At 41.4% G+C, this 27,917-nt stretch overlaps 1 protein-coding gene across 1 annotated transcript in view; it reads left to right on the forward strand.

Annotated features, from left to right (window-relative positions):
* musk (muscle, skeletal, receptor tyrosine kinase) overlaps positions 1-27,917 on the forward strand; it is a 181,434-nt gene that overhangs the window by 77,877 nt on the left and 75,640 nt on the right. The window contains exons 8-13 of the mRNA XM_072258156.1: positions 4,630-4,636; positions 10,372-10,635; positions 14,508-14,674; positions 15,170-15,193; positions 19,137-19,225; positions 23,674-23,833. Coding sequence (XP_072114257.1) covers positions 4,630-4,636; positions 10,372-10,635; positions 14,508-14,674; positions 15,170-15,193; positions 19,137-19,225; positions 23,674-23,833 — 711 coding nt within the window. The remainder of the gene's footprint in view (positions 1-4,629; positions 4,637-10,371; positions 10,636-14,507; positions 14,675-15,169; positions 15,194-19,136; positions 19,226-23,673; positions 23,834-27,917) is intronic.

The following is a 27,917-nucleotide window of genomic DNA, read 5'->3' on the forward strand; positions in this document are numbered from 1 at the left end:
GAGTGGTAGCTGTGTGGAACAAGCTTCCAGCAGAAGTGGTTGAGGCAGGTTGGATGTTGTCAATTATAGTTACATTGGATAGGTATATGGACAGGAAAGGAATGGAGGGTTATGGGCTGAGTGCAGGTCAGTGGGACTAGGTGAGAGTAGGAATTCGACATGGACTAGAAGGGCGGAAATGGCCTGTTTCCATGCTGTGATTGTTATATGGTTATGTCTGCTGTGACCAATATTTAACCTTCAATAGAAATGCAGGAGACTGCAGACTGGAATCTGGAGCAGCAAAACAAGAAATCTGCTGGAACATTGCAGGGTTTGGACAACTCCCTTCCTCCCACAAACGCTGCCTGACCCAGTAAGTTCTTCCAGCAGATTTCCTGTTTATCTTTCTACACTCGCTTTTAAAGTTTCAGCCCAAAAAGCCGACTGTTTATTCCTCTCCAAAGATGATGCCTGACCTGCCGAGTTCCTCCACCATTTTGTATGTGTTGCTCAGGATGGTCAGCATCTGCAGAATCTCTTATGTTTGGGTAATGTAGTTCATTATCCTTTAGCTGCTTCTGAGTGTTTACTGTGGAAAAACTTAGTCCCTGGGTTTCCTATATCACAACACTGATAAAATTCAAAACTAGCTCATTGGCTGTGAAATTGCCTCTGCATCTCTAGGAAGTTGCTTCATGAAGGCAAGCATTTTAAATCTTTTCTTAACCTTCCCCATTCTAAGCTCAATGTTGGGACTGGTTTGCTAAATTTCAGCAAACATACAGCCATTTGGGGATGAAATCGGGCTATAAACTATTTCAAGCAATGGTATCCCAATGACAAATTGATTTGCCACCGACCAGAATTCCCAGCTGGGCAGCAGGTGCACTGAAATGGCCTTTGAATGTGCAGAGCATTTAAAAAGAAACAATTTTTTGATGAATGCATAAAGAAATGTGAGTGCTGACTAAAACCTAGGCTATAAATCAGATCAGGATTTGCTCTTTAAAACAAAAGCTGGAGGCAGAATTTTTGTGGTTAATTGGAACAAAGTTGCTCTTTTTCAAGTTCTCATCTTCAGTGCATTCAGGCTGAGTGCGATCTTGCTGCTCTGGGTGCTCTGTGTCAGAATTTACAGGCTGTGTGAAGGAATATTCATATCCTGGCAGCTGGGCCAATCTTTGCTTAGGTTCCAAAAGAAACCGAGAGCTCTTTCTACAGCAAGTAAATCTCCCGTCAGTGCACATGGAATCTCCTAAAGTTATTGACCATTCGAACAAAATATTAGTTTGAATCTATATAGCACCTTTCAAAGCTCCAGGAAGCACTAAAGTGCTTTGCAATTATTGGAGTAAGTTTTTGAAGTACAAGTAGTTTCCTGAATGCACGACATAACAGTCTATTTGTGTATCACATTTCCCCATAATGGAAAGTACAGATAGGCTGTATAATGCATTCTTTATAATTTCAAAATATACTTTATTCAAAAATAAGATTAGATACAATAAATCATTCAATGACTCTCAATCGTTTACATACGTTTCCCTTCTGGCCTCTACATATCCATACTTTCGGCCATTCTAAACTGTCCTATGATTAGGCTAGGATTAAATTGGGTGGTGTGGTTTGAGGTGGCAGAAGGGCCTATTTTTGTGGTACTCCAATATATAAATAAATATTCCTGTTATTTTGTGAAGTTTAACAGTGGTGTTCACTGGAGAAAACAGGGCCCCTATTTCCTCAGGCAAGAGAATATAGTAGAACTTCTCCTCACTCAGATAAGTGCATTCAAGTCTTGAGTGGCATTTGATCATACAGGCTCACAGACAAGAAAACTTAATCATCGAGCTGTGGCCTGACCGGTGATGCTTGTAATCCAGTGTGGACACAGTGAACTGGACTTGTGATGACCAGGACTGGAAGCTGCAGTTAGTTGTCATTCAAATTGCCACTCTGGGAGAGTGGACCTGTGAGAATCTAACTCAGAAAATGTTTAGCTTACTTTTATTAGATGTTTCTGAACAGGGAAATATTTTTAAAGCTGCTTTTTCATCTTGATCTGTGGCACTGGCTTTTTGAGTGAGAAGTAGGGAGAGGGTGGTGTAGTTTTATCACTAATGAGCAATGGTGGGACAACGTTGGGTGTGGGAAGGGAAAGTGAGTGGAGGGAATAGGCAGTAGGATGGGCGAGGGTTAGTGAGAGGGTAAGTACCAGCCACAGGTAATTGGTGGAGTTGTGGATAGTGAGGAAGGTTGCCAAAGGATACAACAGAATTTAGATGTTGGAAACTGGGCAGAGAAATGGACAAGTGTGAGGTGAGGGGAAAAGTATACAAAAAAGTGGTAGGGCCCTTAACCACATTGATATACAGAGAGGTCTTGGGGTGCAAGTCCATATCTCCCTGAAAGTGGCATCACAAGTGGTTAGCACAAGAGGCTATAAGGCACATTTACTGTACCTTCATCGGTTGGAGCATGTGATATAAATTTTGGGAAGAGATGTTGCAGCTGTATAAAACTTCAGTTAAGCCACATTTAGAGTATTCTGTACAGCTCCGGTTGTCACACTATAGGAAGGATGTGGAGGCTTTGGAGCGTGGGCAGAAGAAATTCACCAGAATGGTCCTTGGGTTGGAGACTAATAAGCTATAAAGAGAGGTTACATGGACTTGGATTATTTTCTCTGAAGCATCAAAGGCTGAGTGTCAGGCCGTATCTCATTGTTGAATTTCTTGTGGTCCAAGCTTCCTGTTGCCTTCATCGGAGCTCTAGTTTTAAATACCTTTAGAGGTATTTAAAATTATGAGAGTCATAGATTGAATAGGTAGTCAGTCATTTTTCTAGTGTAGAAATATCAAATACTACAGGGCATAGCTTTATAAGGTGAGAAGGGAAAATTTTAAGGAGATTTCAGAGAGTGCTTGGAATGTACTGCCAGGGGAGCTAGTGGAAGCAGATAAGGTTGTAGAGTTTAAGAGGCCTTTAGGCAGGAACATTAAGTGCAAGTTTATTGTCATTCAGCCATACACATGTATACAGTTAAATAAGACAATGTTGCTCTGGACCAAGGTGCACAGCACGGTACAAATAACTCACATAAAACACATAAAGTAATATCACCACAAATCAATTAACAAATAAAAAGGTGCATTTATGATACAAGTTAAAAAGTGAATAGTATAACACCACTGGTGCTTCATATGTGATGAGACCTGGGTGGTGGCAGGTAGGTCAGTGGTCTCACAGCCTGGGGAGAAAAGCTGTTTCCCATCCTAACGGTCCTTGTGCTGATGCTACGCTACCTCCTAACTGATAGTAGGGGGTCAGGGAGATTGTTGAACAGATGGGAGAGATCATTGATAATGCTATAGGCCCTGAGTATGCAGTGCTCCTGCTAAATATCTGAATGGTGGAACAGAAACCCTGATGGATCCTGTTAGCAGTCCTTGCAGTCCTTTGTAGGGACTTGTGGTCAGATGCCTTGCAATTCTCATACCAGATGGCGATGCACCTTGTCAGGACACTCTCAATAGTGCCCCTGTAAAAATTGCTTAGAATTCAGCTGGAGGGAGCCTCACTTGCCTCAGTCAGGAAGTGGAGGCGCTGCTGTGCTTTCTTGTCTAAAGAGGAGGTGTTGAGGGACCAGGGACCATTATGTGCATTCTCAGAAACGTGGTGTCCCAACTTTCTCCACAGAGGAGCCAAGGAATAGAGGGACATAGATGGCGTGCAGGTGGATGGGATTGGGTTAGATTAGTATCATAGTTGGTACAGATGTGTAGGCTGAAGGGCCTGTTCCTGTGCAGTTTGTAGATCATACATGCATTGGCCACTTTATTAAGTACACCTGTACAGTTGCTCATTAATGCAAATATCTAATCAGGTACTTAATAAAGTGGCCACTGAGTGTAAGTCCTATGTTCACCTAATAATAAGATAAGATATAGGAGCAGAATTGGGCTATTTGGCCCATTGACTCTGCTCCTAATCAGTGAAACAAGCAAGTAAATCCGATGACTATTTTCAAGGATCACTGCTGAAAAACATGTTGGTTTCTGACTTTAGTCTTATGCCATCAATTACATCCATATCTCATTGTTGAATTTCTTGTGGTCCAAGCTTCCTGTTGCCTTCATCGGAGCTCTAGTCCCTAGTGTATTCTTAATGTTTACAGCTTAGGTTTCTGTTTCAGTCATGTCACCAAGCAGTGCTTTGCTGCAAGTTCCAATTAAGCTTTGTCTGCAAGAACATACCACCCCCCACCCCCCACCCTCCAACACATTTAAGGATGTGGTAGGATATTGCTGGCCTGACCACAGTCTCCTCTGTGCAACCTCAGAAAACCTGATGCTGCGTCACAGGGTCTGGTTGCTTGTACACCTGTCCAACCCTAGCTAGGGCCCCCTAAATCACATGCACGTGCACCCTCTTGAACATTCGTGTATACATACACATGCAATCTCATCCATATACGTTACTGTGCAGTGTAATACATATACACACACACACACACACACACACACACACACACACACACAGAGTCAGATTATTTGTCATTAATGGATAGAAATATAACATATTTCTTCTTTTTCTCTTTCTTGGATTCACTACATCGGCTCTCCCCTGCAACCTGCTTCTTCCCAGAAGAATGGAGGTAAGAGTTTTGAGTTGTTCTGAAAGAGTCACTTTAATTTCCAGGGCAACTCTGTCTGAGTGTGAATGATTTGTTTTAACACAGACAGTAGCCAATTTAACATATGCCAAAGGAACCTATGATTAACAATTCAAACCTGAAATGAGCTAATGGATTTTAATTCATATGAGCTAACTTCATAGGGTCGAAAGTTTAACAACACTGTATGCTGGAGAGAATGCCTCTACTCGAGAAGGTGAAGTTTGTCATCTGTGGCTCTCCAGTCATGAAGCCCAACGATTAGATTGCTTCACTTTCGGCACTAGTGTTTTTATTGGCTGAACTTATTATCCAGGATTAGCTAAAATAAAATAAGTAACATCTTTAAGTGGAATCAAATCAAGGAGTTGGGCTTTGAGCCAGCAGCTGGATGCTTTGTTTTGTTCTTGTTGCAGTTTAGCAGGAGAGGTTACTGCCAGGGCAGGAAATGCTGAGACCACAAAAGGACAGCAGCTTCAGCTGTTTCAAACCAGCATGCACTCTTTGCCTCCCTTCACTTCACTGTAAGGTTACAATCTCTGCATGCAGCACGTATAATAGTGATTGCTTGCCTAAGTCAAAGGTCAAAGTACATTTTATTATCAAAGTACAGGTATGTATACTTTATACAACCTTGAGATTCGTCTCCTTTCAGGCAACCACAAAACAAAGAAACCCAATAGAATCCACTTAAAACAAGAGACCATCCCAAAACCCAGTATGCAGAGAGGGAGAAAGAAAACAAAACGTGCAAACAATCAAAGCAAGCAAACTGCATTCAGAGCTGAAGTTCGCAAAGCCAGGCCTGACTGCAGCTGATCCAGAAGTCCACTAGCTGCAGGCCACAGCCTCAGTCCAGCACAGAGATGAGCAAACCCCATTGGAGCAGCGAGCCCATCTCTCACCTCTGACCCCAACACGGTGGTCATTTCAATCTGGCCAGGTGTTTAAATTGTCCAGCTTAAGTCGGCCCAGCTGGTACATGCCAACCAAGGTGATCATTTAAGTCAGTGCCATTTGCCCACATTAGGCCCATATCCCTCTGAGCTCTTCCCATCCATGTGCCTGTACGAATGTCATATAAATACTGTGAATGGAGCTGCCTCAACTGCTTCCTCTGGCAACTCGTTCCACATACGGACCACCCCCTGGGTGAAAATGTTGCCTTTCAGGTTCCTGTTAAATCAATGCCCTCTTACCTTAAACCTATGCCCTCTAATTCTTGATTCCCCAGCCCTGAGACAAAGATAGTTAGTCCGGAGAAACGTTGTTTCATTTGGTGGTATGCATGTTTATGGTTGAATGACAATAAACTGAAACTGAACTTGAATTTGAACATTCACCCTGCCTATGCCCCCCATGGTGCTATATACCTCTATAAGATCAGCCCGCAGTTTTCTACACTCCAAAGGATAAAGTCCTGGCCTGTTCAGTCTCAAGTCCCTGAGTCCTCGCAACATCCTCGTAAGCCTTTCCTGTATTCCTTACACTTCGATGAGAATGCAGCAGAATTCGATTTCCCATTCCCGAAGGACAAGGAAGAATACATTTTAACCCCTAGCCAGACTGAATTCTGATCCCCAGCAGCTAGAGTTATAGATTATGGAGTGATTACAGCACAAAAGAAAGGCCCATCCTGACCATCAGGTACCTACGTCTACCAATCACCTTTACCACCACTTCACCAAATGCCTGTTCAGATGTTTGTTAGGTGTTAGGAAAGTGCTACCATTTTAAATGCCATGAGGTTCATGAGACACCCACTCACCCCACAGCTTCAACTTCTCCCTGTAACTGTGAAGTCTCAGCCCTACAACACCCAATTCTTCTGACTTCCTCCAGTTCTGCCTTTGTGCATGTTACTGATTATAATTGCTTTGCTATTGGTGCTCCTGCCTTCAGCTCCCACATCTCTTGCCCTACCTTTCCCTCTCATCTTCAAAGACTCTTCTTAAAACATAACACTTTAACCAAGGGACCAGTCTCGTGTTCCAATATCTCTTTCACATTTTGGGTCCAAATGTATTTGCAGTTAAATGTTAAATTTTAAATGCAAATAAACTCGTAGGGTTTAAATTTTAAATCTTGGGCTAAGTCTGTAGTTATTGGGTTTGAGGATCATTCTCAGTGTTATTGCCCAATTTGCAATTTAATGGGTTTAGATGGAATGAAATTTACACAGGATTCTGGTAAAGAAGGCAAGAGTACTCCATCCGAGTACACCTCCTCTCCAGGTAGTAAAAGCTGAAATCTATGTGCCCTCTCCCTTGTTTGTTATCTCAGTATTGTAAATAGGTGTTAAATGTAAACAGAAACTTTCAAAAATATACAGGTGAGAGTGTGGAATGGGTTGCCATCTCAAGTGGTGCATGCAAGCTCAATTTCAACGTTTAAGAGAAGTTTGGATAGGTACATCGATGATAGGGGTATGGAGGGTTATGGTTCCAGTGCAGATCAATGGGAGTAGGCAGTTTAAATGGTTGGGCATTGACTAGATGGGCTGAAGGGCCTGTTTCTGTGCAGTACTTTCTTATGACTTTATGTGATCCATGAACATCTAAAAGCATGGAATTTTCTGTGTGGTAGTTAGTGGAAACTCTGATGTAAGTAAAAAAAACAGTGTGTAAAGCTCTTCTTCCCAGTTCCTACAAGCGGTCTCCTTAACACAAGATGGGTAGATCAGTGAAATCGCACAGGAAATCAAAGCAAGTCTGCTTCATCTTGTAACAAATTACATACTCCAAAATGGAACAAGGGGAGGGCATTCTGCCCCTGAGCACTTGTTCTCTTGTCTTTTATAGGTTCATTATTTGTTTGATTACCCATCCAGTCATATCTTTTTAACGGCTGTGGAATCTAACACTCCTGCGGGTCATATAGGGGCATTTAACCCAATCAAATATGTTTCATAAATGTCAGTTGTTGCTTCTACGATTGTATAGTCAATGCCCTTTTGAAAGTTTTGGTTAACTCTGCTTCCATCATTTCTTCAGTCAGTCATTCTAAGCAATGGAAACTCACTGAGTAAAGATCTCTTCAATCCTGGCAAAGTCTTTTGTCAACACCTTGAAATGCTTGTCTTTTGGTTACGTCCTACCCTAGTTATTTCTTTATGATGATGTGACATATTTACTTACATCACTACCAGTACTAAAGACAGATGCAACACTAAATATTAAAATCCATATGACATTTCACTTTAACGTTTATACAGCTTAACTAATTTTTTAGTCTAGGTGCCAGTCTCTAATGCTTTGTGACAGTGCGGTTAACGCTCTGTCCCTTAAATGGTCTCTTTTCTACCTGGTGAGTTAGATTGCACATATTCTCTGATTTTCTAATGATAAAGTCAGTTTTACTGCTGGAACGTTAATTTTGGTATATTATATAAACTCCTAAAAAAAACTGAGCAGTCATTTCTAACAGCTACATAAAGAAAACTTAAATATCCTTAAAAGTTTCATTGAGCAGTTATTTCTAACAGTTACGTAAAGAAAATTTAAGAAAATATCCGTGAAGGCTCTTTTTCTTATTATTTCATGTTCTCTTTATTTATTGCTATTTACTTATATCTGCATTTGCACAGTTTGTTCATTGATCCTGTTTACAGTTGCTGTTCCATAGTTTTACTCAGTATGTCTGCAGAAAAAGAATCTCAGGGTTGCATGTCGTGACGTGTATGTACTCTGGTGATAAATTTTACTTTGAAATTTGACCTTTTTAATTCGGGATAACAATGAAGGAGAAGCAGATACAAGTGAATGGAAGGAACAGTGTAATGGTGCAGCAGCTAGTGTGGCTGGCACACAGCTCCTGCAACGTGGATTCAATTCGAACCTTGGGTACTTTCTGTGTGACGCTTTGAGCTCACCTGTTCACTAGCTGGGGGTCCTTAGTCTGCTCAGGTTTTCCTCCACAGCCCAGGGATGTGCTACGGAGTAATAGACCACCACAAATTACTCTCAGTGTTTGTGGTTGAAGACTGAATCGGGGGGAGTTCATACGTATGTAAAAGATTAGATTAGATTATGAAGACACGCAGTCCTGTTTTATTGTTATTTAGTAATGCATGCATTAAAAAATGATACAATGTTCCTCTGGAATGATATCACAGAAACACAAGACAAACCAAGACTAAAAAAAACTGACAAAAACCACATAATTATAACATATAGTTACAACAGTGCAAAGCAATACCGTAATTTGGTGAAGAACAGACCATGGGCATGGTAAAAAAGAGAGTCTCAAAGTCTCTCAAATGTCCCATTATCTCATGCAGATGATTGAAGGGAGAAACTCTCCCTGCCATGAGCTTCCAGCACCGCAAACTTGCCGATGCAGCATCCTGGAAGTATCCGACCACAGTCTGACTCTGAGTCCGTCTGAAAACTTCGAGCCTCTGACCAGCCCTCCGACGCTGAGCACAGAGCACCATCTCTGCCGAGCGCTTCGACCCTGCCCCGGCAACAGGCAATAGGCAAAGCCGAGGATTTGGGGCCTCCCCCTCCGGAGATTCTCGATCACACAGTAGCAGCAGCAGCGAAGCGGGCATTTCAGAAGTTTCTCCAGATGTTCCTCTGTGCTTCTCACATCCGTCTCCATCAAATCAGGATTGTGCATGGCCCCTATTTAACAAATATGATATCAATCCGGAGCGGCTGCGCACGCTGTGTCGCGCCGCCATCATCTCCTCCCCTCCTTAGAGGGAGAACAGGCTACAGGGATCTGAGTGAGAAATGGGATTGATGGGGTGGTCAGATGGGATAGCTTAGACTCAATTGGCTGAATGGCTGAGTAGCATTATAGAAAGAATAATATTAGAGAAGCATAAAGTGTGTAAAATGCTATGAGTGCTCTGGGTTTAAGCAATTCAGAAAGGTACTAAACTGACTGAGTGAGAGGGAGGGAGAGAAACAGAGAGAGAGGCTGAGACAGAAACAGAGTGAAATAAATAGAAAGAGAAAAATACATTCAAGCAGAACAGCAATACTGTGTATTGCTGATCCTGAGTACAATTCCTTGTAACAATCCAGTATTATCTGTGGCAAGACCTTACCCCATCCCAACATCTGCTGTTGTCAGACATCAGTTGAAGAAGTGATGTCATCAAGGTGGCTGAGTATCTGATTACACTGAAAAATTCTCTCACATTGCACACTAGGCTGGTAACTTTATATTAACTTCTAAAATATTCACTGTGCTAAATAAAGATTGGCACATTCATACATGGTTATGGGAAATGAAATATTGGGCAAATGTTTTCTAAACCTGCTATGTTGAATGAACCTTTGCAAGGCATCTCAAGCTATTTATATTTTTTTGAGGCTGATAGTTTGCTAAGCAGAAACTATGGTTGAGAATGCCATTTAAAAACTCACTTAGATCTCACATAACTATGGGTAACATGCTTAAGGTATTTTGCAGGCATATAATTAATAGAGAGCTTGGATTTATGTCTATTTTAGTGATTTCCCTTGACTGTGGTGGAGAAGTGTAAATGGGTCTACCCGTGAAGGTGCATTGAATATATTACTTAGGGAAGCTTTGGAATTTAAACTGCACATGCACAGAAATCCCAGAGTTGCAGTTGGTTTCACAGAATACTAACGATAACTACCAGTGATTTCCCTACTATTACAGCTGCTGAGTCAAGCCCAGGGTCTTTCCCAAGCTCTTGTCCACATGTTTTCAATGAAAGTCTCTGTTTCTGATTTCAGATTGTACAAAGGTGACTTGGGCTATTGCAGCACATACCATGGTGAGGTATGTCAAGGTCTCCTGGGGAAAGGCAAGCTGGTTTTCTTCAACTCTTCGTATGCAGATGCCGAGGGTACTCAAGCGATGATGGCCAGGAGCATGTGGGCAGGGTTGGATGGAGTGAGCTTGCTGTGCAAACCAGCTGCTGAGTCACTACTCTGCCATTTCATTTACCAGGACTGCAATCCTTCAGGATTGGGACCTACTCCCAAACCTGTATGCCGGTAGGTGTGTCCCAGAGTTGATTACCTGGAAAGTTTCGGAGCCTTGGAGAAAGAAAAGGATAAAGGAGTTAGTTGTGGAGCACAGACACAATGGGCTGAATAATCTCATTATAATCTTATTCAGAGTTCTGTTACTAATATTAACAGATGATATTTATTTAACATTTGTTATAGTACGACAGGAATTAATATATTTAAGATAAATAAGTTAATGGATCATTTAAATAAATTAATATTAAACTACAATATTCTTGAAGTATCCTTAAGGTTTTATAGCTGGGGATGGTAATGGGGACAAGCTCCCACTATCTACTAAATGCTCTAAATGGCATGCTCCTCACGTAGTCTCTGACAGCCAAGTCCAGCTCCCGGCCTTTACATGAGGCTCACCTACTAAGCCCAGTGGAACCATTTCTACTGACAGGAGGAGGGGCAAAGGCGGGTTACAGATGCCTTAAAACCAGTCGCTTTGGGCTAATGGGGCTCGTCAGCTGTGGTCGGCAGCTCATCTGGGAGAAGGAAGACTGATCTCAAGCCTCTGCTGCTCATGAGGAGGGCATCGGAAGTAAACCACAAGGGAAAATTCCAGAGCTGGAGTCCCCAAGGCAGTCCTACATTGAGTTCGACACTGACTGGCAGGCTCTTGCAATGCTACCGGTGCCAAACTATATCAGTCTCTGCCAATCCTTTGGGTTTATCAGATACAGGGAGAAGAGAGCTCACTACATAGGGAACCTGTTTCTCTCCATCTTGTACTAACAAGACAGCTGGGATGCAAAATCCATGGTCGATCCTGACCAATGGAGGCTTCACGATTCTTGACATATCAAACAGCCACGTTTTGCAAACCTGAAAACTGAGCTTAAAAGAATACAAGTCTGTGATAATGCCATGAGCTCAGGAGGACAGAAACACTTCATACATGACAAAGTACCTTTCTTAACATTTGTGGTACTTGACGTGAGTTATAGGGGAAGTTTAAATAGGTTAGGACCTTTTTCCCTGGAGTGTGGGAGAATGAAGAGAGATTTGATAGAGATTTACAACATTATGAGGGGGATAGATAGGGTAAATGTCAGCAGGCTTTTTCACTGAGGTTGAGTAGGACTAGAACTGGAGGTCAAAGGTGAAGTATTTAAGGGGAACTTCTTCACCCAGAGTGTGGAATAAGAAAAACATTGAAGGTCCAAGTATTTTAAAATCTGAAGTTCGTAATGCAATAAATAAGATGAAGAAAGGAAAGGCAGCAGGTCCTGATGAATTAGTAATAAAACAAATTATTGCCCTTGAAGATTATAGAATTGGAGAACTTACTGATTTAATCAATGACATTTATGAGACTGGAATAATACCAGAAGAGATGAAAAAGTCAGTATTTATCACTCTTCTTAAAGCTGGAGCAATAGGATGTGAATTACATAGGACCATAAGTTTAATGAGTCATATCTCCAAGATACTGCTAAGAATTTTGATGTGGATTTTGATGACGAGAGCTAAAAGTAAGACACAAGCTGAAATAGGCAAAGAACAATGTTTTGTGAAAGACAAAGGTACAAGAAACGCCATATTGATGTTAAGGATACTATCAGAACGAGCTATTCAAGTGCAAAAGGATTTGTTTGTTTTATCGACTACACAAAAGCATTTGATAAAGTGAAGCACAATAAGTTATTTGAAATATTACAGAAAACTCTAGATCTAGATTCGAAAGACCTCTGCCTAATCAGAAATCTGTACTGGGAACAAACTGCCGCTGTAAGAATAGATGGAGAAGTGAGTCAGTTGACAAAAATCAAGAGAGGCGTTAGACAAGGGTGTGTTTTCTCCCCGATTTGTTTAATGTGTACAGTGAAACAATATCACAAAAAATAAGAGACATCTTGGGAATCAAAGTTGGTGGTGAAAACATCAATAATTTCAGATATACAGATGACATTGTGTTAATTGCAAGTACGGAGGAGGAACTACAAAACTTAATTGATATAATTGTTGAAGAAAGTGCAAAAATGGGTCTATCTATCAATTGCAAAAAGACAGAATGTATGGTGATATCCAAAAAGAAGGAGAATCCTATCTGCAGGTTGAGCTTAAACGGGGAAGACATAAAACAAGTAAAGAACTTTTGCTGCTTGGGAAGCTGGGTGATATCAGATGGCAGGTGTGACTTGGACTTCAAAAGAAGAATAGGGATGGCAAAAGACACCTTTACAAGAATGAAGAGTATACTGACCAATACTAAATTAGGCATGACAACCTGCCTCAGAGTACTGAAATGTTACATTTATCTAGTTACGTTATATGGCTCAGAATGTTAGACAATATCTAGTAACATGAGGAAATGAATTGTAGCAACAGAAATGTGGTTTTTGAGGATGCAAAGAATATCATGGACGAAACGAATATCTAACGAGGATGTCATGAGCAGAGCAAACACAAAAAGAGAAGTAATGTATGAGATCATGAAAAGACAACGTAACTTCTTTGGACATGTGATTAGGAAAGAGGAGTTAGAATGCACGATAATTATGGGAAAGATTGAAGGGAAGAAAGCAAGAGGAAGACAAAGACAAATGGTGATGGAGACAGCAGCCAGAGAACTGGAAATGAATACCAATGATTTGATCCACTTGACCCGAAACAGGAGTATGTGGGCTATGGCAGTCAAAGCTCAAACTGGGCATGGCACCTGATGATGATGATGATGATGATGAATAGAAGTTTGGGCAAATATGTGGATGGGAGGGACGCAGAGGGCTCTGATCCAGGTGTGGGTCAATGGGACTAGTAAGAATAACAGTTTAGCATGGACTGGATGGATGGAACAGCCTATTCCTGTGTTGTAGTGCTCTTTGACTTTATGTAGCAAAGGTCACAGCCTCATTAACTAACTAACCACTGTGCAGAAACGATCCAAGATCTCAAACAGTGATTTTGCCAGAGAGATTAGCACTGGCCAGGAATGATTCCCCTGTTCTTCCTCAGCACAGTATCATGCCATCCCTCACCTCTAGCTGAGACAGCAGGCGGGTACTTGCTTTGAAAGTCTCATGCAAAAGGTAATGCTTCCAAAATCCAGCATTTATTCGGTTCAATTTTGTAGTGAAACGTTGGAGCTGGGCTTGAATCCACAAGCTGATAATTTAAGAGATGAGTCTGTGACCCACAGAATCAGAGTTGACTTTTATATTCAGTGCAGCAGAGTGCCAGACTGGATCTCCTCCAACACACTCATTCATTTGAACTCCCGCTAAGTCAGATCATGTCTACATGTGCCATTTCAGAACCTGAACACAGATTCTCGATTGACACTGTGGTTAAGGTTGCCTACTGATGGAAGTACAGGGAGTTCCCCCAGCTAACATGACTCATTTCTGTTTGAGACCATTCATCTGGACTCCATCTTAACCTTTAATTTTGATCCAAAACATCAACTGCTGATTTCTCTTCACAGATGCTGCCTGACTCTGGTTCCTCCAGCAAACTGTTTAATGCCCTGAATTCCAGCATCTTCCATCTCCTGTGTCTCTGCATCAACCCACGAGTCTGGTTAATATTTATTACTCAGCTGGCACTAAAGACAAATCATCTCTCTGTCCTATGTGTGTATCCTCCATTGTTACAGTCACTGCACATAGAAAAATACTTGTTTGCCTCTAAATCATAGTGAGATGTCCTGAAATAGCAAGAAGCAAAACTTCTTCCTTTCTCTAGATCCTTCAAAATATTTATTGTGAAAATAATCATATTAAATATGGTCAACCTAAATATTTGTTGTGTTGTTATAGCTGTTTGTTTCATTTAGGATCAATTGTTATTTTTATAAAGAAAGGGAGCCAAGCATTAAACTTCGTTTTTTTTTTTCTTTATTTTAGTGAGCACTGCCTGGCAGTGAAAGAGCTTTATTGTTACAAAGAATGGCTCTCAATGGAGGACAGTTCACGCAAGGGAGGTTACTCTACAGGTCTGAGTCTACCTGACTGCCAGAAGCTTCCCAGTATACACCATGACCCAGAAGCATGCACCAGAGTTTCCTTTCTTGGTAACTATCATCAATTGAGATGAAGCAGTTTCTCAAACTAATTCACCAAATTTCATAAGCAATGTCAAAATCAGTTAACTGGCTCATTTGGAAACCAAGTGACTATCACAGTTTTGAAGATTTTAGTGGAATCTTTTAGTGGTAGGGTGGAAAGAGATGCGAATAGAAAGAAACTATTCCTGCTGATGGCCAAGTGTAGGGTTAGCAGACATAGTCTATGTATTAGAGACAGACATTTCAGGGGCAAAGTTAGGAATTATCTCTACACACAGAAATGGGGTGGAACTTTGGCATTCTACAATTGGTAAATAAGTGTTTGCTAGTCAAAGACTTTAACGGATATGGAAAAGAACAGGAGAATGGGGTCAGGTCACAGATCAGAAGTGATCACGATAATAGCAGAACAATTTTTCTAGGGTTTTAATAACCTCCTCTAATCCTTATGTTCCACTAATTATGAATAATTTCATAATTATTTTCCATTTATCCTTGCAGACATGAAGAAAGGACTCATTACCAGTGAGTAAATAAATTGTGCTTGATTTTACATTTTACCAGTTATTGTTAACTATGTTTCTGTCTGTACTTATGAAGAGCAGTTAAATATTGGAATAATTATTACACAATTTATGATTAGAGTTGCTTTTAGTTTTTCATTCAAATAGTTTTTTTGTGCATGGTAGGTCAAGTTTATTGTCATTTAACTATATACACGTATATAACGCACAGGCATATATAGAAATGAGACAACATTTCTCTGAACTGTTTCATGCAGCCATAGAGTTACATGTAACCACAGGGGCTCCACTGACTTAAATTCAGTGTCTTGCCAGCTCTAACAAAGTCTTCAAAAACCTCTCAAAATCTATGTCGTTGACACTTGTCTCAGTTCCTGTCCTCTATGAAGCAACTTACACATTATCACTGCATTAAAACAAAACAGTGAACATAAATTACAGTTACTCTGTGAAAACAATTACCTTGCCTGGGTAAACTTGGTGGGAGTATTTCAGAGCTAAATATGTGCAGTAATTATCAGTCATGTGAGTGAATTGTGGAGCACAATCTCTAATCTTTTTCAGCTGTTTCATGTTTTTGTTGTTATGTATCTTACTGGGCTGATTGCTCTGAACAACATGGCTTAATGAATTTATGCTGTACTGGTCTTGATGCTTTAACTCATTAGCCTTGATTTAAGATATTCCAGTGATCTCCATCTATGCAATTTCCACCAACACCATAACCTTTGGAGGTCCCCTTACTCCATCAATTCTGAACTCTGACTCAGTCCCAATTTTCATGGATTTTATTGCACCACTACTGCAACTTGCCTCGTTCCTCAGCTTTCAAAGTTTTTCCCAGAGCAACTCAGACTCCCTTTCTTTAAAACTTGAATAATTGACTGAGCTTTTAGAAACTTGCTCAGAATCTGATTTTTATTTGGTACTCCCTAGGATTTGTCACATTAAAAGTGCAATAAATAAGGTTTTTGTTTGTTATATGGTTTATCCTAATGCTAACATATAGTAGAAAAGAAAACAAAATAGGTTTCAAACTATTGTTTCTTTCCTATGAACTGCTTCACTTAAGGCATCATTCTAATCCAGCTACAGGAAAATCTGGTTCTGACGCAGGGTTCCAAACTGGATCTTTGATCATTCCTTTCCCCCCTGCAGATATTTCTTAAACTGCTGAATTCCTCCAGTAGGTTGTTGCGCCAGCTACAGGAGATAATCGAGTAAATGGTTCAAACCCTGAACTGAAATGGATAATTTCCTTTCGAGTTCTATCATTTTCAGGGGCTTGGGAAGCATCTGTTTGTGCAGTGAACTTTGTCTGTGGTTGTGTGTGTCTGTCTATGGTTGAACACCCTAGCTGGGCAGTCCTTCATTGATCCTGTTATAGTTACTATTCTATAGGTTTGTTGAGTATTCCCACAGGAAAATGAATCTCGGGGATGAATATGGTGACATATATGTACCATGACAATAAAATTTAGTTTAAACTTTGAACTTTGTTTCTGTGAAGGTGCATGAACAAGTTTGTCTGTGAGTAGGTTGTGTGTGTGAGCAGGTCTCAGTCAGTGCGGTGTGTTTCTGTGTGTCCAGATATATGTTTGAGCGTACGTGTACCTGTGTGAGTGTACGATTTTCTGTGAGCATGTGTGAATGTTTTTTCTGTGTCTGTGAGGTTTTCCTCTGTAATAGTGTGAGCGAGCGTGAGGCTGACTGATAGGTGGTTGTGTTTTGGCCAAGTGTGAGGGCTGAGTGAATGAACACAAGATACATGTTAGAGTAATAGATGTTCCCCTGCCAGCTGGACAGACCGTCAGGATTGCTTGATTGCTTTAAAATAAATTCCAAATGGAAGAGATTCCTCAGTAACAGTGACAAAAAGAGAGTTCACTGTGAAATGTGTTACCTCCTCTGGTAGGAGCTGAATTGCCCTGGTTACTCTTGGAATACATTTTGCACCCCCAGAATATGAATACCCTCCATGATTTATGTATTTAGCAACATAGAGCTTCATGAATAGGCTGTTGTGTATCATCAGAGTTAAAACAAAAGCATCAGTCTTCTGGGCTTCAGTTCCCCAGCCTCTAACTTCTCCGTTTGATCAATGTATTTCTTGCAAAAAACTTACATCAGATCCCACTGTGAAGTTCTGCGTAAGTTGGCTTATGTGAGGTGGAAGTTCACCAACATTGCCCGCTGGGTAAGGATTATACAGATGCAGTTTGGTTCTGGCTCTGTGTGAATTTGGATTCACTCCAACTGCCAGTAAGAAATACTCTTAAAAATGACCTCATGTCTGAAAATAAAACTATTGGAGCAAAGATACTTTTGAAGTCAGGTGTAAGTTGAACAACTCGACTGTGTCAAACTCGCTCGAATCCTAGCTTTTCCTCACAAGTGAAACAGTGATTGAGGAACTCTAGTGGATAATATGCTCAACCAGCCACCCCCAACTCTGCCTCCTGTGCAGTGGCAGTATCTGACAATTATGTGATTGTTGCAAGTTAGTTGTGAAGTTAAAGCCAAACTCCATCTGCCCAATCACAACAGTGAGGAGAATTTCAACATAACAGAAACAAAAGGGATCAATCAAGCAATCCTGACGGTCTGTCCAGCTGGCAGGGGAACATCTATTATTCTAACATGTATCTTGTGTCCATTAAAATCAACATTCAGAAATAATGCTTAGTTTATAGAGACAATCAAACAATCCAGCACAGATACAGGCTCTTCAGTCCAATGAGTCCCTGCTGACCAGCTAGTTCCAATTTCCTGCTTTCAACCCGTACCCTATATTGCTCTCAGCCCCACCCCTCCACATGTCTATTAAAGTGCTTCTTAGAAGGTGGCAGGGTAATGCGGTGGTTAGTACAACGCTTTACAGTACAAGTGGCCCAGGTTCAATTCCCACTGCTGGCTCTAAGGAGTTTGTACATTCTCCCCGTGACCGCGTAGGCTTCCTCCAGGTGCTCTGGTTTCCTCCCACAGTGCAAGACATACCAGCTGGTAGGTTAATTGGTCATTATAAATTGTCTTCTGATTAGGCTAGGATTAAATCTGAGGATTGCTGGGTGGTGTAGCTCGAAGAGCCAGAAGGGTCTATTCCACCTGTATCTCAATCAATAAGTAAAGAAAGATGGTACTATCATATCAACCATCTGTTCTAGCAGTTCGTTCCATATACTGTACTCACCACCTTCTGCATGAAAAAGTTGTCCCTCAAATCTCTTTTAAACCTTTCCCCTCTCACCCTATATTTATGCTCCCAGTTTTGGTGTCTCGTACCCTGGGAAAAGACTATGTCATCCACTGTATCTCAGCATTTTAAACATTTCTATAAGGTCGTCCCTCATTCTCCTACATTCTGGCCAACCTCCCCCTGTAACTCAGGCCCGCGAGTCCTGGCAAAATCCTCATCAATCTTTTCTGCACACTTTGTAGTTTAACTACATTTCTCTTACAACAGGGTGACCAAAACTGTACACTGTACTCCAATTGTGGCCTCACCAATGACTTACATAACTGCAACATAATACTCCTAACTTCAAGACTCAATGCCCTGATTGATGAAGGCCAGCATGCCAAATGCCTTTTTCACCACCCTGCCTATATGTGACGCCTCTTTCAATAAACTATGCACTCGGACTCCTAAGTTGATTTTCCATTGCACTCCCTCGTGCCCTACCATTGATAGTATAAATCCACGCTGGTTTGACTTTCCAAAATGTATCCCCTCACATTTATCTGTGTTGAAATCCATTTGCCACTCCTTAGTGTCTTTCCCTGAAAGATCAATATCCCCTTGTAATCTATGATACTTTTTAACACCTTCTGATTCCATATTAGTTTACTGATCAAGCTTTGTGCTTTCATATCTGTGGTACTTATATAATTTATATGCTTCTACTTAATTTTAAATATTTTTACTTTCTTCCCTATTTCGACAGGGATGTGCTACAGTAATAATGGGAGGTTTTACCAGGGATCGGTGAATGTCACAGCATCAGGCATACCCTGTCAGAAGTGGAGCGAGCAGGTCAGATCTGTGGATATTTTAGCAAAGATTTGATGCATGTAATTGCATAGAATATCAGCTTCAATTAATGTCACCATTCATTACTTTCCTCTGCTAATCTTCTTTATTCAGCTATAGAATTCCAATTCACATATTTATGCTCAATTATTTTTTTCCGTTGATCTAAATCCCACTTGGAGGCACATGATAAAATAAGCCGTAGTCAGCATGGTTTCCTTAAGGGAAAATCTTGCCTGACAATTCTGTTGGAATTCCTTGAAGAATTAACAAGCAGGATAGACAAAGGAGAATTGGTGTATGTTGTGTTCTCAGATTTTCAGCAGGACTTTGACAACTTGCTACACATGAGGCTGCTTAAGAGCCTATGGTAGTGCAGTACAACAAAGATACTAGCACGGATAAAGCAGTGGCTGAATGGCCGAAGGAATAAAAGGAGCCTTTTCTGGTTGGCTGCTGGTGACTAGTGCTTTTCCACAGGTGGTTGTACTGGGGCTGCCTCTTTTTACGTTATGTGTCTATGACTTGGATGATAGAATTGATGGCTTTGCAGCCAAGTGTGTGGATGATATGAAGATAAATAGAGGGGCAGGTGGTTTTGAGGAAGTAGAGAGGCTACAGAAGGACTTAGGTTAGGAGAATGGGCAAAGAAGTGGCAGATGGAATATAGTATAGAAAGTGTATGGTCATGTTCTTTGGTTGAAGAAATGAAGGATAAACTATTTTCTAAATAGAGAGAAATTTCAGAAATCTGCGGTGCAAAGGGAATTGGGAGTCCTCGTGCAGGATTCCGTAAAGATTCAGCATAACATTGTGGGCCAAACGGCTTGTTCCCATGCTGTACTGTTCTGTTAGTTTGCAGTTTGAGCTGGTGGTGAGGAAGGAAAATGCGATGTTAGCATTCATTTCAAGAGGACTAGAATATAAAAGCAAGGATGTAATGTTGAGGCTTATAAAGCACTGGTGAGGCCTCACTTGGACCATTGTGAGCAGTTTTGGGCCCCTATCTAAAGGATGTGCTAACATTGGAGAGGGTTCAAAGGAGCTACACAAAAATGATTCCACAATTGAAAGGCTTGTGATATGAAGAGCACTTGATGGCTCTGAGCCTGTATTTACTGGAATTCAGAAGAATGAAAGGTAACCTAATTGAAACCTATTAAATGGTGAAAGACCTTGATAGAGTGGCTGTGGAGAGGATGCTTCCTATAGTGGGGAAGTCTAAGGCCAGAGAACACAAGCTCAGAGTACAGGGGTGTTCTTTTAGAATGGAAATGAGGAGGATTGTTTCAGTCAGAGAGTGTTGAATGTGTGGAATTCATTGCCACAGACAGTTGTGAGAGCCAAGTCATTGAGTATATTTAACGCTGATGGATTCTTGATTGGTCAGGGCATGAAGGGATACAGGAAGAAAGCAGAAGATTGGAGCTGAGAGGGAATAGGGATCAGCCATGATGAAATGGCGGTGCAGACTCAATGGGCCAAATGGTCTGCACAGCTTTAGCATTAACCTATAAATGCTGCTGCCAATATGGAATAGCCTGCAGTTTAGACCCTCAGGCTTGGTAACATTGCTACAGACTGTATAAACAGGGTGATAAACCTTTGAACCCTGGTCTTACTGAGGAATGAATAGCCATCTTATTCTTGGCCTTCTAGTGGAAGTATATGTTGGATCCCCTAAAACTTTTGCTCCTATCTAATGTTCTGATGAAAGTGGAAGAATATCTGGGTCATTTTTTTTTTTTGACTCAACTAACCAGAGTGTCCAATTGGCATTGAGAGTCAATTGGGGCGGAACAGATCCTGGGTTCAATCCCTTATTGAGTGCCTCATTGTTCTGCTTCTTGGCTTCCTCCTCCCCATCTCCTTGTACCAGTCGAGAAAACAATGGTTCGAGGAACTGCCCAAAAAGAAAAAGGAATAAAGGGGAAATAAGAGAAGTGGGAGTGTAGTTTGCAAAGGGTCTATTTTGATATAGTTCCATTTCTCTTTCATTCATGTCACGCAGGCCTTGTTTTTTTACATTGTGTGGAATTCATGGCTGACTACTCTAGCCTTGTTAATAAAGCAAACAACTGTCTAATTGGAAATAAGTTGGGGAGGCTGCATAACGATGTGAAGTTGAAAGGAAAAGTTTGATGTGCTGGAGAAGAAGTGGGAATGGAAAAGGTTCGGGCAGAGCACAAATGCCAGCATGGAATAGTTGGTGTAGACAGCCATTTACTGTGTGGTAGGCACCATGTCGTTTTCCATATAATTTATTGCTGATTTCCTCCAAGAGGACCACAACCTGGTTCTGGTTTGGAGGCTTGTGTGCCTCAGTGACCCGGAGAGCTATGCTTTGGCTCCTGGTAGGGTCACCCATGCCAGCAGGTCAAAGGGTAGAGGCCAGACTAAGAATGGTCCACTGGTCCTCCAGGTTCAGGGATTCTGCTCAGGACTAACAACCATGACTGGTCAAACAAAATGGCTACAGAAACAGCAATGAAGAATCCTCCTACATCTGATTTAAAACAAGAAGGCTGCGAGAGGAACAGCTAAGGATTTCCAGAGTGAAGGCATTTTACTACTCGGGGTAAAAGAGAGGCAAGACTGAGCAGGCGCATGGTGTCAGCCAGTAAAGTGGGAGAAGTTTAAAAAGAAGACCGCCATATCCAGCAGGCAGCATTCAGAATGGGCAGCAGAGTGAGAGGTAGCAGAGTGATAGGGCTTTGGCTCAATGGGCTTAGGCGGAAACAAGGCGAGGTAGGCTTACATGTGTTAATTGCAGAAAGGAAGTAGTATGTGTGAGAGGCCGGTTTTCTGTGCTCGGTGTCAGATGTGGGAGGTCCTGAAGTCTCCCAGTCTCCTGGATGGCCATATCTGCACCCAGTGTGTCTGATTGAATTTATTGAGGATGTGACTAAACACATTTTTGAAGGTAGATCAGTGGATGTAGTGTTTATGGCTTTCAGTAAGAAATTTGATAAGGTACCCCATTCAAGGCTTATTGAGCAAGTAAGGAGGCATGGGATCCAAGGGTACATTGCTTTGTGGATCCAGAACTGGCTTGCCCACAGAAGGCAAAGAGTGGTTGTAGACGGGTTATATTCTGCATGGAGGTCGGTCACCAGTGGTGTGCCTCTGTTCTGTTCTGGGACCCTTACTCTTCATGATTTTTATAAATTACCTGGATGAGGAAGTGGAGGGATGGGTTAGTAAGTTTGCTGATGACACAAAGGTTGGAGGTGTTGTGGATAGTGTGGAGGATTGTCAGAGGTTACAGCGGGACATTTCATAGGATGCAAAACTGGGAAGAGAAGTGGCAGATGGAGTTCAACCCAGATAAGTGTGAAGTGGTTCATTTTGGTAGGTCAAATATGATGGCAGAATATAGTATTAATAGTAAGACTCTTGACAGTGTGGAGGATCAGAGGGATCTTCGGGTCCGAGTCCATAGGACGCACAAAGCAGCTGCGCAGGTTGACACTGTAGTTAAGAAGGTATACTGTGTATTGGCCTTCATTAATCATGGAATTGAACTTAGGAGCCTAGAGATAATGTTCCAGCTATATAGGACCCTGGTCAGACCACACTTGGAGTACTGTGCTCAGTTCTGGTCGCTTTACTACAGGAAGGATGTGGAAGCCATAGGAAGGGTGCAGAGGAGATTTACAAGGATGTTGCCTGGATTGGGGAGCATGCCTTATGAGAATAGGTTGAGTGAACTCGGCCTTTTCTCCTTGGAGTGACGGAGGATGAGAGGTGACCTGATAGAGGTGTATAAGATGATGAGAGGCATTGATCGTGTGGGTATTCAGAGGCTTTTTCCCAGGGCTGAAATGGTTGCCACAAGAGGACACAGGTTTAAGGTGCTGGGGAGTAAGTACAGAGGAGATGTCAGGGGTAAGTTTTTTTTACTCAGAGAAGTGGTGAATATATGGAATGGGCTGCCAGCAATGGTGGTGGAGGCGGATACGATAGACTTTTGGATAGGTGCATGGAGCTTAGAAAAATTGAGGGCTATGGGGAAGTCTAGTAATTTCTAAGGTAGGGACATGTTCGGCACAACTTTGTGGGCCAAAGTGCCTGTATTATGCTAGGTGTTCTATGTTTCTATGAATAGGAAGGTATTCCAGAGTCTCCATCTGTGACTTGCTTGACTGACAGTAGTGAAAACTGAGCTACTGGCGTGATGAAGGAAGCCCTGAACATCGCCAGAGATGGAGGACCTTCATTGCTGCCCTAAACAGCAGCAGTGTAACAGGCAGTAGTGGCTGATTTGTCTAAAATTCAATTGAACTCAAATTGTAATTCCTGTAAAGATAGTCCCCCAGAGGAACTAAGTATAATGGTCATTCCATTAAGGTGTTTATCCTTACGTGATAAGACTTTGTGCCTGGTCCTTTACTGTGCAGTTTGAATTGATTAATGGTGTAATTCCTTCTCCCACCATTCCCCTATTACAGGTTCCCCATTTCCATCGGAGGCTGCCAGAGGTATTTCCTGAACTAGCAAATTCCGACAACTTTTGCCGTAACCCAGGAGGCGAGAGTGAACGACCTTGGTGCTATACCATGAATCGAGACATCCGGTGGGAATTTTGCAACGTGCCTCTATGTGTGAATGGTATGTGTTGCAATGTACACTAGGGCAAAGCATAACTGAGAGCAACAACCAAGAACTTGGGCTAATATCCAATTAATCCTTCAGAAGTGCACAGAATAACATTTCATTTGTCAGAAATAAAATGTGTTACCAAAAATTGTATCTGCCATGCAGAAATAAGGGAAGTCAAAGGTTGTAGAAACATTTTTCACCAGAGGATTGAACAGAAACACTCAGCTGACAATCTCAGTAATTTACTGAAGGCATCTGTGGAATCCTCTTCCAAGTGGATGGAAAATATCATATGGAATCGTCCTGGGGAAGAGCAGAGGATTTTCCTCCCATGACCTCAATTGACGTACAGTGCCTATAAAAAGTATCCACAGTGTCCCCCCCCCCCCCGGAAGTTTTCATGTTTTATTGTTTTACAACATTAAGTCACAATGGATTTAATTTGGGTCTTTTGACTCTGATCAACAGAAGACTCTTTTGAGTCAAAGTGAAAACAGATCTCTACAAAGTGATCTAAATTAGTTGCAAATATAAAACACAAAATAATTGATTGCATAAGTATTCACCCCTTTCAAGTCAGTATTTGTTAAGTGCACCTTTGGCAGCAATTATAGTGTTGAGTCTGTGTGGATCGGTCTCTATCAGTTTTGTACATCTGGACACTGCAATTTTTCCCCATTCTTCTTTACCAAACTGCTCAAACTCTATCAGATTGCACGGGGATCGTGAGTGAACAGCCCTTTTCAAGTCCAACCACAAATTCTGAATTGGACTGAGGTCTGGACTTAGACTTAGCCACTCCAGGATATTAAATTTGTTGTTTCTAGACAATAAGATTTAAGACATAGGAGCAGAATTAGGTCATTCAGTCCATTAGGTCATTAGGTCTGATCTGCCATTGCATGATGGCTCATCCTGGATCCCACTCAACCCCATATACCTGCCTTCTCACCTTATCCTTTGATGCCCTGACCGATCGGGAAATTATCAACTTCTTCCTTAAATATACACATGGACTTGGCCTCCACCGCAGTCTTTGGCAGAGCATTGCACAGATTCACTAGTCTCTGGCTAAAAATATTTTTCCATACCTCTGTTCTAAAGGGTCGCCCCAATTTTGAGGTTGTGCCCTTTGGTTCTGGGTGTTCCCACCATAGAAAACATTCTCTCCACATCAACCCTGTATAGTCCTTTCAACATTCATTAGGTTTCAATGAGATCCCCCCACATTCTTGTAAATTCCAGTGAACACAGACCCAAAGCTGCCAAACGCTCCTCATATGTTAACCCCTTCATTCCCAGAATAATCCTCGCGAACCTCTTCTGGACTCTCTCCAATGACAACATCCTTTTTGAGATATGGGGCCCAAAACTGTTGACAATACATTAAGTGAGGCATGACTAGTATCTTATAAAGGCTCAGCATTATCTCCTTGCTGTTATATTCTATTCCCCTTGAATTAAATGCCATTATTGCATTTGCTGCCTTTACCACAGACTCAACCTGTAAATTAACCTTCTGGGAGTCCTGCATAAAGACTCCTAGGTTCCTCTGCACCTCTGATGTTTGAACCTTCTCCCCATTTAGAAAAATAGTCTATACTATTGTTTCTTTTACCAAAATGCATTATCATACATTTCTCAACACTGTATGCCATCTGCCACTTTTTTTGCCCATTCTTCCAATTTGTCTAAGTCCTGCTGAAATCACATTGCTTCCTCAGCACTACCTACCCCTCCACCTACCTTCATATTATCCGCAAACTTTGCCACAACAAGCCCTTCCTGTGTTGTTTTGGCTTTATGCTTGGGGTCATTGTCTTGCTGGAAAACAAATAATCTCCCAAGACACAGTTCTCTTGCAGACTGCATCTAGTTTTCCTCCAGGATTTCCCTGTATTTTGCTGCATTCATTTTACCCTCTACCTTCACAAGCCTTCCAGGGTCTGCTGCAGAGAAGCATCCCCACTGCATAGTGCAGCCACCACTATGCTTCAGGGTAGGGAAGATTTTTTTCTTTTTTGATGATGTGTGGTATTTGGCTTTTGCCAAACATAGCGTTTAGTCTAATGGCCAAAAAGTTCAATTTTGGTTTCATCAGACCACTGAACCTTCTTCCAACTGACTTCAGAGTCTCCCAGATGCTTTCTGGCAAACTATAGCCAAGATTTCATGAGAGTTTTTTTTTTCCAACAGTGACTTTCTCTTTGCCACTCTCTCATAAAGCTGCAACTGGTGAAGCACCCAGGCAGCAGTGGGACATGTGCAGTCTCCCTCACTCCGCATCTAAAAGACTAATTAGAGCAGAAATGCGTCAGCAATACTCCCTCACATGGGCAGATTTACAGCTGTGTCATATTCTTTCCATTTCTTGATGATTGACTTAGCTGTACTCCAAGTAATATTCAGTAACTTAGAAATTTTTTTGTACTTGTGCTTTTCAATAACTTTTTTGCAGAGTTGCTTGAAGTGTTCTTTTGTCTTCATGGTGTAGTATTTGCCAGGATACTGACTCCCCAGTAGTTGAACCTTCCAACTACAGGCGTATTTTTACTACAATCATTGAATCACCTTGACTGCACACAGGTGATCTCCATTTAACTAATTATGTGACTTCTAAAACCAATTGGCTGCAGCAGTGATGATTTGGTGTGTATATTAAAAGGGGTGAATACTTATGCATTTGATTATTTTGTAATTTATGTGTGTAATTAATTTAGATCACTTTGTAGAGATCTGTTTTCACTTTGACATGAAATAATCTTTTTCTGTTGATCGGTGTCAAAAAAGCCAAATTAAATCCACTGTGATTCAAAGTTGTAAAACAATAAAACTTGAAAACTTCCAAGGGGGGCGGGGTGAATACTTTTTATGGGCACTGTATAAACAGACTATTAATAAAATGATGTTCATTGCTAAGTTGCTGTTTGTGGAATTTAACTGGGAGCAAATTAACCTCCGTGCTGTTGTCTTACAACTGGAAATACACCTCTGCCTCAATAGCACTTTGGAATGTTTTGAAGGCCTGAAGGGTGATAGAGAAATGCAGGTACTTTTTTAAACTTCTCCATACAAAAAAAAACTAGGCTGCTTCCAACAAGTGTAAGAATCATAGAGAAATGTTCACAAGCAGCAGGAATGGAAAAGAAAGCCAGTTGTGGGCTCAGACAGATGCTATAATGGGCATTGGATACTTCAGATGCAACCAGCAGCTTTGGGAATGTAGTGATGGTTTTAGTTAAATCAAAGAACATGCAATGTTAATATTTTAATATGTGAGCTGATTGCAGTTAGTACAGAAAGCAAAAGGCAAGCAATGCACGGCAGTGAGATGTAGGTTGTCCAGTGTGTGTTACCATGCTTGATATGGGCTGTTCATCAGAAAAATACAAAAGGAAAGACAGGCACTTTTAACAATAGGAGAAACAGGCAACTAAAGGGTCACTCAAACTTTATGATGAGTAAATTGTAATAGTTAATCCCAGAGCAGAAACTCAAATGGAACAGAAGCATTTTTTCACAGAAATTGAATAGAAACCTAAAACTTTCTTCCACTGCAAAAATTGCTGAGGTTAGGAGTCAACTGAAAAGAATTATTTACAGTGACTAATAAGTTTTTGTTTGGACAGGATTTCATGGTGAGTACATGGTATTAAAGTAAACAATAGCAATTTTCCGCCACTGCCTGTACGGAGTTTGTACATTCTCCCTGTGACTGCGTGGGTTTCCTCCGCGTGCTCTGGTTTCCTCCCACAGTCCAAAGACATACCGGTGGGTAAGTTAATTGGTCGTTGTAAATTGTCCCGTGATTAGGCTAGGATTAAATATGGGGAGTTGCTGGGCAGTGTGGCTTGAAGGGCCAGAGGGGCCTGATTCGTGCTCTACCTCAATACATACATAATCGAGTTCAGTAGTGCTGGAGTTTGAACCTATAGGCTGAATGTCCTATAGGTTATAATTGGTTCAGTTGCCACACGAAATTTGGACTCATGCCTGCAGGTCATTATTCAAGATAACACTCACAACACGCTGGAGGAACTCAGCAGGTCGGGCAGCATCCGTGAAAAAGATCGGTCGACGTTTCGGGCCGGAA

The sequence above is a fragment of the Mobula birostris genome, chromosome 5 (genome assembly GCF_030028105.1).
Source record: "Mobula birostris isolate sMobBir1 chromosome 5, sMobBir1.hap1, whole genome shotgun sequence".
NCBI lineage: Eukaryota > Metazoa > Chordata > Chondrichthyes > Myliobatiformes > Myliobatidae > Mobula > Mobula birostris.